Here is a 19491-nt window from a genome sequence, read left to right as displayed (position 1 = left end):
ACAGTATAGCTCTGCAATATGAAGTTAGCACTCCAAAAGCTGCATGACATAGTGTTAAAAGTGGCCTTAACCTAGGCTTAAATAAAAGTTAGAAAAGTCTTGAAGAAGCCAGAAAATGTAATCGATGCTAGAAGTGTATTTGATTCATCACACTTGATTCTGACATGGATTACAGAGTTTGTTTTACAAGAACATTTGACAGATGCAGTTCACTTTCTTCACATTGAAACATTATATATATAAATTATCCATATAAATAGGTTTTGAGGTCAACCGTTTCCACATAATCATCATAGTAATTTAACTTTGATTGAAAAGCATGGGAAAATGGGAAAGGGATGCCCACAACGTAACTCTAGGGAACTGGACCGCATCATTTTCCTCTAACGGTGTGTTCAAAGTAACATTTATCCTAATTTAGATACATTGCTCCTCATTGTCAGGCAAATTACTTTAGCTCATACTATTCTGCCTGCCATGATCTGAGTGAATTATGATTTAGTCTTTGATGACCATAAGACAGGCCTACCTAGCATTAGTCCTAACAAGATCTTTAGACAAATCAAAGACCTTAAGGATCTGGGCTCACGGGCAAACAACCTCTTCGTGACCTCCATGTATGTGCCTATTCAGCATCCAGAACCCGGCCTGCTCACTCCTAAACAGGGTTATTCGGATCAATAAACCCCACAAGCTTAAACTACTAATGATGTCTGCTTGAAGGGAGGGTAGAAAGGAGAAATGCATGTCTGAGGAGGATTAGATATCTAGAAGACTTCTAGAAAGAATAGAATTCCCTGTTAAAAGGATGGTTTACATAAAAAAAAAATACATTCTGTCATAATTTACTCAAGTTGTTATAAACCTTTATAAATTAAGTCCAAAGTATACACGCGATGGTCCACGTGACGTCATCAGGAGGGTCTGCGGACGTCCGCTCACACTGTCTGCATACAGCCAAATTTTTGTGTCCACAAGTGACTTGAACGCTTGAAAATAAAGTCCACTAGATAGTGTGCACATTACCTTCCTCTGTGGAACACTAAAGGAGATATAAAATGACAAAAAAAAAGCATGTACCATAGGGTTAATGTGGGTTAGGGTACTTTGAATAGACTAATGACCAATGTACCATAGATGGGATCTTATTGGCCATATTCTTGAAGCGGCACAATATCCATTTCCTAACTATATATACTTATAACTGCTTTACTAAAAAAGGGCCTTACATGTTGGTCTGTTTATCACACAAAGCTATCATATGACTTCAGAGGACTTGGAATATATGGGACAGGTCATACAAACTTCTTTTATAATGTTTTTTTGTCCGTTTCTGGAGTTTGACAGCTTCCCCATCCAGTTTAGTTTACTGGAAAAGAGCATCTTGAACAATCTTTAAAATCTCTCATTTTATGTTGCACATAAGAAGGTCTGTTTTTAAGAACATAAGGGTGACCAAATAATGGCACGTTTAATTTCTTGGTGAACTATCCCTTTAGTAGGATGTTACTGATCCAGAGACGAACACCACAACCCAAATACATGATTCTTTGTGTTTCTTGCAAATCCTCAAACATTCAAACACATTTTCCTGATCCCCATATGTTCTTTTGTCTGGTACACAAACAGTTCCCTTCTAATAATGAGGGAACATGGCATGACTTTCAGGCTAGATTTTATCAAAGACCGCTGGAGCAGATTTGATAGCGTTAGTCTCAAAGAAAGGAGCAGTCTTGCCATCCTAGTGTGAGACCAAGATAATCTTCATCTAATCTGGCTTTCTTAACTAAGAGGATTTGACAGCCTTGAGGCAATAGTCTGAGAACTAAACCCCTACGGTACAAAAAAAACGGAGATTTGCAGAGTTTATTATTACACAACATGAAACTGGATTATGTCACAACGGTTTTGCCAAAAACCAAACTCACGAAAACTTGTTTTTGTGTCCTGCAGAACACCCTGAACGCTTATCCCTGTGGCTCGGACCACACCCCGAGCCCAATGGCGAGCCGGGAGCCAGTTGAAGCCGAAGCCGTATTGGACAGCCCATCCGCCCGTCTCACTGCTGTTGCCGTTAGTGTAAAGGAGGGGCACACTATTGTTTTCTTGGGTGACTCCAAAGGCAATTTGCATAAGGTATGTGACATGAAAATGAGCTCTTTGACGGGTAATTTCTAAAACAATATGTTCATGATATATAGTATGCCTTTTAAACCGCTAGGGAAATATTAGTCCACTTAATATGGTAATATTATCTGTCTACTTAAGCAGGAAAGAGATTTTGCCTTCTGGGCGAATGTGTCATAGCCAAGATAGTGCTGAAACAGCATACCTAAAGCTTTTTTGTGTTTCCTCAGTCGACTGCTGAGCAGCCTTCACCACAAACCACGTTAAATAAAACAGTGTATTTGCAGGGATTGCGATTGCTCAGAGACCACTGATCATTTTGACTCATTTTGACACTGCTTGCAAACTCAAAGGGCTCATGAGCTGAAATTTAAACACAGACCAAATTACGTCTAGGCCTTGCACTGACTGTATTTGCATGCCACAATGGTCAAAGGTTAAACCGTAGTGTTTGGTTAATTCTAGACAACATTACATGACCCAAACCTCCCTATGACAGTCAAACACTGTTCTCTGCTATTTTGACACATTTTGGCAAGTCAATGTCATTGTTCACAAGCATGTGTGACATTTTTTGCAGTGGAAGGCAAGTGACGCATTTAGACAACAAAGTTTTTGAACAGCCGTCATCACTATATGCATAAGGTTTTAAAAGTTGGCTATTAAAGTGCCCCCATTATGCTTTTCATGTAGTGTGGAATATGGCTGTTTGTGAAAAGGTCTGCAAAGTTTTAAAGATCATAGTGCATGGTAAATAAAATGATCGGTTCATAAAAGAAAGAATCGATTCTGAACTACAGAAATGAGTCATCAGTTTTTTCCAGTCTCACTTCTGTAACATATCTATGTATGTTTGTAACAAATTTGCATAATGCCAGCCTATGGTCTTCATTGGTCTTCTATGTCTAGTTTGACCCTCTAACACTGTATTTGTAGTTGAGGCCTTGAAGAGTTTGGTTTGTATTGTCGACATGTAAAGAAGGTGCAGTTTTCTGCGCTGCAAATCCACTTTGCATAAACTTCAAAAGGATGAGGACTCGTGTTTATTTGGTAAAACTGGTATCAAGTGCCGAGTAAGCTCCGGAGCTTGAATTCAGATGTGGTAATAGGTGTTTAATTTCCAACATGCGCTGCAAGTGGTAGACCAATCACAACAGACTGGGCCGTCTGACCAATCAGAGCAGAGAAGACCAATCACGACAGACTGGGCCGTCTGACCCATCAGAGCAGAGCAGACCAATCACAGCAGACTGGGCCATCTGACCAATCAGAGCAGAGGACACTCTCAGAAAAGAGAGAGATGAAAGAGACCAAATATTTTATTAAATTGTTTCAGACCTTGTGAGAAATGAGGTGATGCTGCAATGTATGTTATGAGAAAAATAAAGTGCTTTGACCTTGGATGCAGAAAAGCATCTTGAGTTTAAGCATAGAAGGAAAAATCTCAGCTGTTCAGATATAATTAAATTCAATTAAATCTCAATATTTTGTATTTTCTCTCACAAACAAACAAGCAGTCATATCTCCTCTAACCCTACAAACACTTAAATACACACAACTATTCAGTCTTACATAATGCAATAATGTTGCAATGCATGATTCCTCCTGCTGTAGACCATGGCGGACAGTTTGTCAATGCTAATCCAGTTAAAACGCAAACCTGAATGGGCGGAGTGCGTGAGCAGCTCTGGGTATAAGGTGTCTGAGACTCTTAAGCGGGATACCTGCTCTTCTGATGGGATTCTCACTATTCTAATCTGGTTTGCTGAAATCGACTCCAGTTGTGATAGAATTCAAGAGGCATTAGGCACCTCGCTCAGATTCTTGTACATCCTTTTTCTTTAATGAGACGTAGAAGTGCTCTGGCGCTAAACCTTTTCAGCAGACACTTTCAGCACTTTTAGTTAGACCTGTCCACATTCAGCTTTCCTCGTGTCTCTAAGGTGTCCTGTTGCAATTGATGTAGTTTCATAAGCCTAAATATGCAATTAAACCTTGAGGAAGTTCTTAGGAGCCGTTGTCAGGTTACTTATTGAAAATCACTTTTTTTTTGTGGTGTGTTCAACGTGATTTTTATCTCATGAAAGGTGTTCCTGGGTAACTCAGGAGAGGTGAAGAAGTACTCCACCCTTCTCATCCATGATGGTTTGGCCATCAACAGTGACTTGCTACTGGATTCCACCCATAGACACATTTACATCATGACCGGCCATGCTGTGAGTTCAAAACATTCCATTTGGACAAAAAAGTGAAATATTATTATTGTTTTCTATTTAAATATGTTTTAAAATGTAATTTATTCCTGTGATGTCAAAGCTAACAAAGACATTTACAATGCTAAAAATATTTATATTTAAAATAAATGCTGTTCTTTTAAACTTTCTATTCATCAAATAATCCTGAAAATAAGGATCACGCTTTTCACACAAAAAAAAATAATCAGCAATTTTCATATATTGATAATAAGAAGAACCATTAACAAAAATAATTTAACTGAGCATCAAATCATCATATTAGAATGATTCCTGAAGGACCATGTGACACTGAAGACTGGAGTAATGATGCTGAAAATTCAGCTTGGCCATCACAGGAATAAATCAGATATAAAAACTGTTATTTTAAATTGTAATAATATTTCGCAATATTACTGTTTTTACTGAAATTTTGATCAAATAATTGCAGCCTTGGTGAGCATAAGAAATGTCTTTAAAAAAACGTATTTGTTTAAACATTTGTATGTAATGTAGGTCTTCATAAAACCTGTGCAATAAGATTTTTACGTTTACTAACCCCAGACTTTTGAATGGAAATACATGGAAATATATTTTAGCTGCTGTAATTCGTCTTTTTTTATCATTTTTAATTTGCACATATTTGCATGTATTTATAGTATTTGCAGTTTAAAATGTTTAACTTTTAAAAGTATTAAGTGCTCATATAAACTGAAACTATTTAATAGTTATAGGAGAATTAAGTATGTTGAAAATAATTATATTGACACTGTTGGGTGGAAACCTCATATCTAAGTTTATTCATATTAATAAGTTAAATAGCTTATTAAATTATTAAACACCATGTTGTCAACGTTGATATTGTGGCTTTAAATATGGTAAAACACTTGCATGTGTCATGGTATTATTAATATTTTACCAAAAATCAAGCTCAAATGGAGATTTTCACCAACGAACGTTGGACATGCGTGTTTTGTCTGTCATTAGAACGGCCACATCTGAGGCAGTAAGTGCATCACATTTCATTTTTAACGTTTGATGTAGCTATTTAAACGCTCTGTTTTTTTTCTGTAATTTGGCCAAAGTCTCTTGTTATTAAAGACGAAGCTCTCCGCACAGGCTGTTAAGACAGTACTGGCTATGACTCAACAACAAATGCTAAACTTAGACACTCTTCTACACTCATCATCAAATACATAAAACATTAGCCTTTATGTCTAGTGTTTAACCAGTTCTTTATTTACCTTTGAATCACAAACAAGAAGAGATGGTCCAAAATGTGTGCACTTCATTCACGATAGAGGAGGGGCAGAGTTTTTAGGTTTTACTGACAGTTTGAGGATCCAATGGAATTACGAGGTTCAGTCACAAGCTCTTTTTAATACTTTTCATTGGTTAAGGTAGACATAACTGGTGTCCAATAGTAACGTTTTTTTTTTAATTAATAAAAATATGGAGATACAAGGTTTCTGACAATATAATTATTTTTCCCTGATTTTTGAAAATGTTTAAATAAAAGAGAAATAATATATACATTTCAAACTCACCAACAAATTAGTGGAAAAGTGCACATTTAAAGCCACAAAATGTAATTTTTCGCGCTAGAGGTCGCTTATTCAAAACATACGGGTAGCTTAATGACGCCTGTATTTCGTGGAGCTTTTATTAAGGTTACAGTCGCCGCTTCCGCATCTTCCACTCATGCATATGTGTGGTAACGCAGCACTGTTTTATCATATTAGATACATTATTTGAGTGTGTTGATAGTTATGTTATAATGTTACTCTGTGCATTCGCTTGGCGGCTACAATGATGCACTTGTTGCACACTGCAGTAGCTAGATGGATATTAGGCATGGTGCAACATGGCACTCGCTGTAAATCAAGAAAAACAGATTTAAAAAATAAGACTAACTGTGTTGAGCTGTATAACAATGATTAGTTTTCTGTTTATGAATGTATCCAAACAGTTGATCATGGAAATGGAGGGTAGCGCGGGTATGGTGCCATTGATAGGGCATGGACCCGCTCCGTGTCCTAGTTAAAATTGCTTATTTCTCTGGATTTAAACACTTTGGATAATGTAAAGACATAAGTCAACAAAATATATAACATTGTTCTGGTGGTTTTTGGATATTTTAATCCAAAAATCTTACATATTGTGCCTTTTAATGAAGGTCATGACTCATGAGCACACACACTCATATATATGCCTGGAGTGAAAACTCTGGGTCATCACTGTGTGATGTGTGAAAAGGTGATTTCTCCTGTTGTGCCGTGTGGTCAGGTGGAGAAAAGGCCAGTGGCAGAGTGTGACAAGCACACTGATTGCACTTCCTGTCTGGCAGTGAAAGACCCTTACTGCGGTTGGTGTGTTCTTGACGGCCGGTGAGTTTCATCTTATAATTTCTGCTTTGGACTAGGTTTTTTTCCAGTTTATTTTAGGAGTATTTCTTTCTATCTGTCAGTTATCTTACCCTGTCTCCTTTTTTCTGCTCACTCCTCCAGGTGTGGGATGCGTTCAGACTGTAGGCTGGGCTCAGTTGAAGGTCATTGGCTGTGGAGTTTTGATGAGCAGCAGCAGTGTTTGAGAGTGGAGTCACTGAGCCAATATAACGCCAGCCTTGGAGAACAGAAACTGGTATAAAATCACTCAATAAGAAATTATGATGTAGTGAGAAATTCAAAGCACCATTAAAATTCAGCCCCCCTTCAACCCTAAAGCAATTCCACTGGCTAATATGTCAAATAGTGTCTTTTATACACTACCATTCGAGGGTTTGGGGTCGAAAGATTTTAATGGTTTTCAGGGTTCATACAAGGTATGTTCAAGAAACATTTCTGATTATTAACGATGTTGACAACAGTTGTGCTGCTTAATATTTGTATGCAAATCGTGAATCTTTGATGAATAGAAATAAAAATAAAAAAGCGAATTTATTTGAAATAGAAATCTTTGGTAACGTTATAAATGTATTTACTGTCACTTTTGATCAATATATTGCATCCTTGATGAATAAAAATATAAATTTCTTTCAAAAAGACCCCAAACTTTGAACAGTAGTGTATATGACATAATATACCCAAAGCTGCAAATGATCCAATTAAATGCGTTTCTTTCAATGGGATAATCCATGCAAAAATATAAATTCTGTCATCATCTTGTGTTATATTTTTTGATATATATGATTACATATACATGGTTTTGTCTTACTGGATTTGATTTTGAGACTACAACCATGACTAATGTTTCTTATTTTAGATCGCTGTGGATGTGCCGGGTTTGCCCAGTCTTTCAGAGGGTGACATGTACTCATGTTTCTTTGAAGAGGCTGAAACCGCTGCTTCAGTCCAGAGCTCCACAGTCACCTGTGCCACTCCTGAGGCCCACAGACTTCCACCTGTACAACAGGGAGAGGGTAAGACAACCCACATGCAAATGATGTCTGGCTTCCTTGAGTCATTCCCTATGAAAACTGTCCTTACTGGTTTACATGTGTAAAAAAAAAACTGTGTGTGGGGAAATCTTTGTTTTTCTGTGATTTACTTTCAAGCACCAATCAATTTAATATAATTTCCATTCAAGATGTCAGTGTCACATTTTCTCACAGTTAAGAGCGACTTAATTATCTAACGTTCAAAAGTTTGTGGACAGCAAGATATATTTTTTAAGAAATTAATACATTTATTCAGCAAGACTCCGTAAACTGATCAAAAGTGACAGTAAAGACATTTATAATATTATCAAATTATGTTAAGATTTATATTTCAAATAAATGCTAAACTTTTGAAGTACATCACACTACGATCACACTGGAATTCTGTAATGGTGATGTTCTGGTTTTGTTCTGGACTTCCTCTGTTGGTTTGTGGAAGAATTCCACTGAAATGTTAATGATACTAAATGAATGGGAAAATGCTCTGTGGGTGGTGTCTTGAACCTAAGCATGACATATATCAGTGAAATGGCTTCTCGAACATTAAAAGGCTTGATTCTGTCTATTGGGATTGACTGGATGGTTGTGATTTGCTATTGGTGGATCTCATGTGAGTGACAGATTGTCCCGCCATTGCGCCAGTAAACATGTCATCAGAGAAGAGATGTCACTGCAAGAGGGAGTGGAATTAATTTTGATTAAAGATTATAAGGGCACATTCATTAAAAAAATAAAATATAACATTTTTAAAAAAAATATAGCTGCAAGCAGCCATTAATGGGGCCAAGCGCACCAGAAGCAAACAAGGAAGATAGTAGCAGACCAACTGAAAAAATGAGTAAAGACATTTGAAGCAAAACCGTTAAAACACCACATTAAAACATTGAGTTATATAGTGCCAATGTCATGTTTTGTTCTATTATAGCGCCACCAAGAGGCACAATCCAACAATGTTTTGTATGTGTCATCGGAGTGAGCCCATACATGTGTGTGTCAATTTTGGTGAAAATATCTCATTTCGTTTTGGAGTTATAGACATTTATATGAAAAAACATGTAAAAAATGACTGACACTTGACTTTGAATGGATTTTACTACCCCTTACTATCAATATTTTGACATTTGGGCCTGAACATATGGCTACCGACCTATGTTTCCGATTTTCTGGTGCTAGTTTCGTCTCGATCAGACTAGCGGTTTTGAAGATACAACTAACATTTTTTAAGCGCTAAATTGCCGCGCTGCACAAACCATACGCCGAAACCTGGCAAGTCTGGTATCGGTGGACTCGGCACGGATTCAGGAGACAAAACAAGTTAGTCCCATGAAAATAGGTGAACCCCACCCAAAGTTATAAGCGTTAGAGAAAAAAAATTCTCCACTAGGTGGCGCTGTTTCGAAACTTCTCAGGCTCCTTCAGGGCATCGTGCTGATGACCCATACCGAGTTTCGTAACAATCCATTCATGCGTTCATAAAATACAGCATTTTAGCACATAATTCAAAATGGCCGACAGCCAAAATGGCCGATATGGTAAAATTGGATATCAAACGACTCGGCATACCGTCCTAAATCTAACGAGACCACGTTTATGATTTTTGGACAAACAGTTCAGAAGTTATAAGCAAAAATAGCCATTTTTCGTATCTCCGGACCAGTAGGTGGCGCTGCACCGAAACGCTGCATGTTGCCTCAAGTCATGCTTGTGATGACATGTACCAAGTTTGGTTTGAATACGATAAAGCATAGCGGGGATATTGCCTTAAGTGTGTTTTTGCAAGCGTTACGTAAAATTTGTTTGCGCGTTTATCAAAAACGATTTGACGAATCCACTTGAATTCCATGGTTTTTTTTTGTCACCATGGTCTGAAGATGATCTGGTTAAATTTTCGTGCAAATCGGATGAACCGTCTAGGACAAGTTCGCAAAAGTAGGTTTTTCGGAAAATTCAAAATGGCGGGAATTTTTTTATGACGGAAAATTACGTCATAGGGTGCAATCGAATTGTCTTGAGCCAAAGAATCAGAGGAAAAAATAATTTTGTTTCTAGCCCTTATGGTTCAAAACATATTAGCATAAACATGAGTCAAATTTTGGACTGATGGTGGCGCTAGAGGGATTGAGTTAGAGACTCCAAATTTGCTATGTTAACACTTCAGACTGTACTCTATGAGTGTGCAATTTCATAACTTTCCCGCAAACGGTTCTATGGGCTGCCATAGACTCCCATGGCGGAATAATAATAATAATAATAATAGGAACGCTAACAATTTCAATAGGTGCCTTTGCACCTTCGGTGCTTGGCCCCTAATAAAATATATATATGGGCACAGATTAAAAAAAAAAGTATAATAAATTCTGCAATATTTTGATTTGATGATGACTTTGTTTTTGTGACATGAAGTTCCAGTGCCATAATATCTGTTTAGCCTTTTGACCCCCCAAGACTTCTCTTATGTTTGTCCTGTATAACAGATTCTGTGTCCGTCACACTTTCCCTGCGCTTCCGGACTGTCACTGTAGCGGCGGCAGACTTCACCCTCTACGACTGCTCTGTGGTGCAGCAGCTCTCTGGCAGCATGCCGTAAGTCACATGAACTCTCCTGTGCTTTAATTCCACACAAGTAAAGCAATCACAAAAACACAGTACTATTTTTTTGTTCATTTTCATTCTTAAAGAGATGGTTCTCCAAAAAAAGTACAATTCTGTCATCATTTACTTACCTTCATGTCCTTTCAAACCTGTAGTACTTGAACTTTAAAGTCCAGTGAAAGCTTGTTTCCAGCACAGAATTAAAAAAAATTATGATGAAAAGTCACAAATACCTTTTTGTATTTTTTTAATTCCGTGGTGGAAACAAGCTTCCATAGTGGGGTCCAGTGTTGTTTTGCACTCTATTGACTTTCATTGTATGGAAAAAAACATTGGAGACAAAAAAAACATGGAAACATGCTTCAAAATAAATGTATACTATATTTTGATGGACAAAATTGTATTTTAGTATAAATACAAGTTTTAAACATTTTTGCCATCATCATCATCATCATCATCCAAGAGCAATATTAAAACACCCATTAGTAAGCAACTGTCATGGGTTGAAGAATGTCCCAGAGGCGTGAGAGGGGCAGGGCAGCTGTCTCTCTCTCCGGACCTCAGTAACACGTCCCTGATGATTTAACAGCTGTTTCCCACATTCCACCATTCCACAGCCCTGCCATATCCTCTGCCCTGACCATCCTCCCTTACCCATACACCCCTGCAGACAGCCGCTGATGGGACGGCTCTCCCTGATGCTGTTTTGATTTGCGATGTGGGAAAGCTGTGAACTCAGCTCTATGTTGTTTGATGAGTTTAGGGGAGTCATGTGTAATTCTAGAGCTCAGCTATTTTGGATGCAGGGCAGCTTTACTATCTTCATCCTGATGCTCCGAGGGGTGTAGATGGGTTTAATTTATGCAGTCACTTCTAAATTTTGGCCCATTATGTTCTGCCTTCTTGTGTTTTTAGGTGTAGTGGTTGTGTGAACAGCCGATGGAAATGTAACTGGTGCATCCACCAGCATGTGTGCACTCACCGGTCCACGTGTGACCGCGGTGCGATCATCTTCAACCAGAATGTAAGTTTTTGTTAATATGGGAAGTCATATCAGTGAGTTTGATATGCTGTGTGTAATTATAGTACAGTCCAAAAGTCTAAGACCAACAGTGCATATTTTGCATAGTTCTAATTGAAAATAATGTTTATATGTTTTTAAGATTTTTTTTTAGCAAATGTGTGTTTTTGTATTATATCTACACTACTAATTTAAGGTTTGGGTTTTTTTTATGAAGTCTTATGCTCACCATGGTTGCATTTATTTGATCAAAAATACAGTGAAAACAGTAATATTATGAAATATTTTTACAATTTAAATGAACTGCTTTCCATTTTAATAAATAGTAAGATTAAATTTATTCCTGTGATGGCAAAGCTGAAATTTCAGTATCATTGCTCCAATCTTCAGTCACATGATTCTTCAGAAATCATTCTAATATGCTGATTTGATGCAAAATTATCAATGTTGATAACAGTTGCTGAATATAAAGATTAAAAGAACAGCATTTATTATGAAATATAAATATTTTGTAACATAATGATTGTCACTTTTGATTAATGTAATGCATCTTTGCTAAAAATAAGTATCAATTTTTAAATCTTACTATCCCCAAGCTTTTGAACTGTTTTTATAGTCAGCATTACAATGTGTATCAAAAAGTAACAAAAAAAAAAAAAAAAATTCAGAATCAGTAAGAATTAGATTTGTCCTCATTTTGTTTGTTTTAAATTGGCTATTTTCAATATGGTCTCAGACTTTCGGACCCCACTGTATGTGTTTTCAGTTCCTTTTGCTTTTGGTTCATATATGTAACGCTTGCGTGTTTTATGATTTTTGATTAGTTTATTTCAGCATCCTTGTTTATTGTTTCGAGTTTATTTCAGTTGGCATTTTTTTAATTTTTCCCCTCATTCTCTCTGTTGTCCTATGTTCGTCTAAAGTTCACGCTCCCCACATCTGCTCCTCAAACAATAAAAGACTTTGACGCGTACACGTATACCACCTCGACACCCACGACAACAGCCCTCTCGACCACTGAGGTTGCCGTTACAAATGAAGCTGTTGTCATGACTACCCCTTCAGTGACCCCTCCCACTACTCCAGAGCCCACTGCCGCCCCCACCACACCTCTGGAAACCACAACCCCACTCAGTGATGCACCCACCACCCCCAACCACGTCACAACAACCTCTATGCGCCCATCCAGTGCCACTACAGAGTCAACCGATACGTTCACAGAGGCCACAACCCTCTCGCAAAATGGCTCTTGGGTGGAGGAGCGCATTCAGGTAGGTTTGCTGTCGACACCGACCCCGCAATCATATGAAGAACTCGTGGGACATTCATCTCGTGAAGAGGCCGCTGAAGTGACGCTGCCCACATTGAGAGCTGGGGAAGTGGTGACAATGGGGCCGTTGAGTGAAGCGCTGCCCTCATCTTCCTCTGAAGTGGTCACCCTCTCGCAGGCGGAGATGGATATAGATGCCCTTATAGACACGGGCGTACCTGTGTCGTCAGCCAGCGCCCCCTCTGGCGACGGCGAGGCAGGGCCTGATTCAGCCGATTTCCCCCTCGACTACCAGTCCGACTCGGATGACCTTTTCCTCCTGGTGAGTGTGGTTCCTCAGGCGAACTCTGCTCGCATGTTGCGCTGCAGAAGCTGGAGGTTGAGCGTACCTAAAGCGTTAATTATATGCGTGAATGATGGGATGTATAATTAAATAGATGAAGCAGCTCTGCTCTATTACTAATTTAACCATAATTATATATTAAAAGGCATTTCATGTCTCAACATTTAAAGGAATGTTCTGGGTTCATGATGTTGTTGATTTGCACAGAAATTAATTTTGTAAAAACAGGCAAAAATCTGGTTTCCAGTAATGCTCTTACAGTTTAAATGGATAGTTCACCTAAAAATATATATATATATATATATTTTTATGATCATTTACCCTCATTTCATTCCAAACCTGTTTGACTTGTGTTCTTCTGTTGAACATAGAAAAATATTTTTGTCCATGCAATGAAAGTCAATGGGGTCCACACATGTTTTGGACCCAATTGACTTTTATTGTATGGACTAAAATATTTTCTGTTATGTTTCACAGAAGAAAGTAAGTCATATAGGTTTGGAACAACATGAGGGATAGTAATTGATCATAGAACATTTTTGGGTGAACTATCCTTTCAAATTGAATGGAGTGCAATAGTCTGGTTCCAGAAGAAAAAAATCCCATTCATTTTCTCCATAGGGGAATTGATTTTTAAAGGGAAGACAAACCTACTGTGAGCTACTGATAAAAAAATATTCTATGGTGAAGTAAATACTACAGAGAAAACAACAAGTTAGTTCAGGCAAGAATTTAAAAAACAAGGACATTCGATATTAGTACTCAATTCAAGCTCGTAGAAATTAAATTATAATAAATCAACATTATAAAATTAAGTAAAACTACTCAACTTTTCTGATACTGGTGCTCCCATCAGGCACTATGGGGCTTGAATAATTAATAAGGTTGATTTTATCACTGTTTTCTAGCTGTATTTACACTATTTTATCATTGCTTTTGTTGTTAGGCATAGTAACATGCAATTTTGTGACATTTGGAGTTCATTCTCAACTCAAAATGACACATTAATTCTCAAAACCAATCCATTGATTGTTAACGCCATTGTGTGCCAAGCATTGAGGTCTCTGTGTTCAGGTGCCACATTACTTCTATGACTTTATTTTTTTTTTGTTAATTTTACTTAACTTAGTTTAGTAGAGTTTACTTAATTCCATATGTGAAATTTACTTTAAAAATATGCGTGCAAAATATATTTGATATATGCTTTTGTTAAGCAAATGGTGTCATAGGATCACTTTAGTGCCAGTCCATTCCCATGAAGCACTGTAAATTATTTAATCAAGTTAGTTTCCCTATTCTATCAAACTACTTAAACATTTGTATGCATATTGAACACATTTAAATAACTGGTTAATCCATCATTGTTTTAATTATATCGTTCTCAATGCTTCATGGGATTGTAGTTATTTTCCCCATTAAACAACGTTACGTACACAGTTTTGTGACTTTTTGTGTCAAATCAAACTTTGTAATATGATCATAAGGCTTATGAATGCTTATAATTATTTAACAAAGAGTTTTAAAAAAATCCCTATGGGAAAAATGAATGAATAACAAACCCAGAATATTTCTTTAATCGTTTAATTTGGATTTGGTGGCTCTTCCCCGTTTTTTGTCCTTTTAGTTTTTTGTCTAACACACTCACTTTTGTTGTGCTGTCATTTTGTGTTGCTAAATATAACAGAAGCTAATATATTCCCTGTCTGCTCCTTTAAAAGCTGCGGTGTGTGTAATGAAGTGTATTGTCCATCTGTCTGTGATCAGGAAGAAGAGAGTTTACTGATGAGCAGAGGTTCTCACGCCTGTCCGTGTGTGGAGAGCATCCAGGGCAGCTCTCTTCTACCTGTCAATGTTGAGAGGAAGATCACTCTGGTGGGACGCAACTTGCACCTCTATCAGGTGATGCAACGACTTGAGGCTTGTTGGAGCTTGATAGGCCAGACTGTGACTATGATCATAATGTCTGGTCATGCTCACTTAAACAGCAAGGGACTGTCTGACTGACATGTAAAACAACCAACTGTCGTTTCGTTTCAGGACATTTAGGGGCGAGTAAATTTGAAACTTGCCTACCAAGGCTGCATTTATTTGATATTAAAATACAGTAAAAACAGAAATATTGTGAAATATTATTAAAATTTAAAATAGAAGTTTTTTATGTTAATATATTTTAAAATGTAATTTATTCCTGTGATGCAAAGCTGAATTTTCAGCATCATTACTCCAGTCTTCAGTGTCACATGATCCTTCAGAAATCATTCTGATATGATGATTTGCTGTACAAGAAACAATAAACATTATTTTTGTGGAAACTGCGCCGCATCTTTTTCAGGATTCTTAGATTAATAGAAAGTTGAAAAGAACAGCATTTATTTGAAATACATGTTATTTTTCTGATTTAAGAAATATTTGAAAATATTTAGGCCATAAAAAAGAATTTGTCTGTGTGTTTTTTTTTAAGGATAAAGATCTGGATTACCAGTGTGTGTTGGTGATTGAGGGCCGTTTGGTGGTGGTGGACGCTTTTGTGGAAGTGGACGACACTCAGCCATCTCTGTTCTTCATTACCTGCCAGCTACACCAGGTCTGCGAGCACAACCCAAATACGGCTTTTTATTATATAAAGTGGTCATCAAAAACTGTGTTACATGCCTGTAAAGCTATGCTATGGTATAATAAATTATTGTGATTACGTTTTGGTTTCAGTACTCCTACTCGGCTGCCGTGGAAGAATACAGCAGCATGATCTCAGTCAGGAGGAGGGACTCCTTCCAGATGGATTACCCAGAGGACCTGCATGGTACGTTACCCATTGTTTGTGTAGGCTGGCTGTTTTGAATGTTCTTTTCTCTGTTTGGCCACATACACACTGTAAAGTTTCAGCAGTGACAACTGCATGTAAATACAGAAGTGAGACCCCTAAATTATTGTTCTGTGTGAGTATGGAACACAACTCACTCCCAAAACTATGATGATTGACACTGTAGTAACCATTGCAACATCCTGGCATCTCATGTGTTTGGTATCCGCTAGAGCTGTGGAGTAGGCTATAATCATTTTTGCAATGTTGAATGATGCAACAATGCATACATGTTTTTTTTAAATTATTAATTAAGGAATGTAATTCACTTAAATAGGCTTATCATACATGTACTGTTTTATTGTACAAACATAAAGTACTATTCTTATTATGGATTAATAAATTGTATATGAGATGTATCTGATGTTCACAGATAATGTATAATAAAATATATGTTGTCTCATCGGTTTTTAAGAAAAAAGAACATGCATGAATAAACAGTCTATTACTAGCAAAGTTTAATGACTATCCTAGGACAACATGTTAAAACATGCTAACCATGTACTAAAACATGCTATTTCATGTTAGCAATGGGTAAATCATGCTAGAAAACATGCTAGCAATGTGCTAATTCATGTTAGAACATGTTAAAAAATGCTAACAACATTAAAACATGCTAACAATGTGATCAATCATGTTATCAAAACGTTAAATCATGCAAACAATGTGCTAAAACATGCTAATAAGGTGCTAAAACATGCTAACGTGTTAATTCATGCAAGAATGATGTTAATCATGCTATAACAACATGCTGATTAATGTTAGCAATGTGTTAAATCTGTTAAATCCCGTTAGCAATGTGTAAAAAAATGTTTAACAATGGGCAAATTCAAGCTAGCAACATATTACATCATGTTAGCAAAAAAAGCCAAATCAAGGTAGCAAAACATGTTAACAGCTTGTGTAATCTTGCTAGCATCATGCTGAAACATGTTAGCAAAACATAAAAATTCATGTTAGCCATGTGCTAGCGACATGTCATTCATGCTAGCAACATGTTAAATCATGTTAGCAATGTGGTAAATCATGCTAGCAACATGCTAATCACGCAAGATATATGTTCAAAAATGTTAGCAACATGTGAAATCATGCTGACAATGTGCTTTTAAGTTATTTCAAACTGTCAGACAAGGCTTTTTTAAGCCAAGATCCAAGTTTGTTCACAAACTTTACTCATAGTGTTCAATTAATATTAATTAATACACTTAAGACTAGTCAGTTGTTATTTTTTACATTTGATTCAATTTGATCAATGCTTCTAAAGCACTGTTAATTTCATTTGTTTGTTTCTTATATTACATCTTCAGTTAGTTACTGAACTGTGTGTGTACAGAACAGGAATAAGCACTAAAAAGTGAAATGACAGCCAAATTTAACTGCCGTGTGTGCGAGGCCATTGTTTCAAGTGTGTTTCTATCTTTGCAGTACGGCTTTATAACTGCTCCGTGGGCCGCTCCGACTGCAGTCGCTGTCACACGGCCGATCAGCAGTACGGGTGTGTGTGGTGCGAGGGCTCTCGCTCCAGCTGTGTCTACAAGACCTCCTGCACTGGCCGCGTCCAGCAGACCTGCCCTGCACCTCACATACACACGGTGAGGACATGCAGCTTTCAGTTAAAATGATAGTTCACCCAAAAATTAAAATTCTGTCACCATTTACTCACACTCATTCTGTATTTCTTTAACTCTTTCATTTTTGTGTGAACTGTCCCTTTAAGAAATAGAAATGAAACTACTAGGCTAAACGGCATTGTACTTTTTTTTTTCAAACCACCTTTGTTTACCATCTGAAATATACATTATTGTCCTTGAAGGAGTGACCCTTGTCCTTTAAATGTAGATGTGGTACGGTTTCTCACCCTGAGGGGCAGGCCTTTCCATGCTGACCTGTGTGTTTGTACAGTAATTGTTTTGTCTGCTGGATTTACAAATCAGGGCATAACAGATCACAATGAGGTCGCATTTGTCAGCCACATACGTCATTGACGAGGCTGCCTCATTTCAGTAAACGGACCGCTACATTCCAAAGTCATTAAGAAATTACAACAATTGATGCTTCACTAGAAATAACGGCCAATTTTATAATGGTTACTGCTCTGAGATAAGACATCCTTTATGACCGCTGAATGCGACCTCCAGAGGATGCAGCCTTTGAAATGAGACGGCGAATATTTCACCTGACATAATGAACTAGATGACATTTGCGTGCAGTGACTTAAGCTTTTTACTGAAGAAAATGTGACGTGAGTAATGTTGCTAGGATGTTGTGGTTGGTTACATGGCATTACAATAAGGTTGCTAAGGTGTTCTGTTTGCTAGCTAGGGTGATTTGCTAGGTATTTAATTCAGTTAAATATTTCTATTGAAAGAAATTAATAGGTTTTTATTCAGCAAGGATGCATTACATTGATCAAAAGTGACAGAAATCTTCAGTAAAATTATAAATGTCTTTACTATTGCAAATAAATAGAGGGTTGGAGGGGGAAGGTATATCAGCTTCCACAAAAGTGAAGCCAGTTAAGTGTTTTCATTATTGAAAATATTCAAGGCCTGTTGCATTTGGCTGGTTTCATTTTATACCCAGTTAAATCTGAGATTAGCTTGAGCAAAGGTGGATTTGATTTTAGTGGTGTTCATCGGCATGGTAACTTACTCTGCGCGGCTAACCTGTTCCAGAGTAAGATTTATTCAGGGGTGCGTTTCCCGAAAGTATCATTAGCATATAGTAGCAAGTTCCGTGGTTATCAGCATAGTTCAACAAGTCTGTGTTTCCCGAAACCATAGTTCCAGCGGACATTCACAAACAGCATCGTAAAGTTGTGTGGTTGGAACGACTACTCTCAAGCTGTGGTTAGAAGCATAGTTTCTTCTTGTTTGTATGACATGTGTGTCCTTATCTTGAGCAAAATAATAAGCAAGCTGACATTCAGAACAATCTATATCTTTTATTTAGAAAATATACAAATGTAAATTATTATATCGATCTAACTTATATTAAAAGTCTTTTAGTTTGTCAGGAGTGAAAAAAGCGCCTGTGCAAGTGTGCGTACGTGCTCCCTATGATTGATTCTGGATATAAAGCAAAAAATGCCATGTCCATAATTTATAGCAAAACAAATCTAGCATTAATTTGATCTCAAACGGATTTATTAAAAGAAGTTATTACTCCACCACTCACATGACATCATTAGACGACTTTCAGACTCGATTTTCTTCTCATTTTTAGTTATTTTGAGGCCATTTCAGTGGCGATATTTTAATAACAAATGTCAGATATTTGTTATTACATAAATAACCAGAGCGCATTATTGTAACACACGAGCGAGCACGAATCTCTCCGCTCGTAGGCAGGTTTTCTTCACTCTCTTGCTCCGATATTACGTGTATGCGCTAAAACTGTGTCCCGTGCACTCAGAAATCTCTAGAATTGTCTTCTCTCATGGATTTAAGTTTGCCATAGGCTTTCAACCACCAGACTTGACCAGATTGACTGATGAAATAACACATGCTGCGTCCCAAATGGCCTACTTATACTATGCCCTAAAAGTATGTACTCTTCTCGTGAAGAAAAAGTACCTTCTTCTGAGTGTGTAGCAAAATTAAATATTAAAT

General features: G+C 37.3%; 1 protein-coding gene across 3 annotated transcripts in view; it reads left to right on the top strand.

Annotated features, from left to right (window-relative positions):
* plxnb1a (plexin b1a) overlaps positions 1–19491 on the top strand; it is a 96012-nt gene that overhangs the window by 54967 nt on the left and 21554 nt on the right. For all 3 annotated transcript variants that reach the window (XR_013815501.1, XM_079803569.1, XM_079803568.1), the window contains exons 4-15: positions 1954–2136; positions 4215–4343; positions 6645–6745; positions 6866–6998; positions 7620–7776; positions 10269–10377; positions 11302–11410; positions 12331–12999; positions 14785–14919; positions 15482–15604; positions 15727–15820; positions 17306–17472. Coding sequence is in view for 2 of the 3 variants with exons in the window: in XM_079803569.1 (XP_079659695.1) it covers positions 1954–2136; positions 4215–4343; positions 6645–6745; positions 6866–6998; positions 7620–7776; positions 10269–10377; positions 11302–11410; positions 12331–12999; positions 14785–14919; positions 15482–15604; positions 15727–15820; positions 17306–17472 (2109 nt within the window). In the remaining variant the exon portion in view is untranslated. The remainder of the gene's footprint in view (positions 1–1953; positions 2137–4214; positions 4344–6644; positions 6746–6865; positions 6999–7619; positions 7777–10268; positions 10378–11301; positions 11411–12330; positions 13000–14784; positions 14920–15481; positions 15605–15726; positions 15821–17305; positions 17473–19491) is intronic.

Source organism: Gobio gobio (assembly GCF_949357685.1).
Source record: "Gobio gobio genome assembly, chromosome: 21".
NCBI lineage: Eukaryota > Metazoa > Chordata > Actinopteri > Cypriniformes > Gobionidae > Gobio > Gobio gobio.
This window is presented reverse-complemented; position numbering and strand designations above follow the sequence as displayed.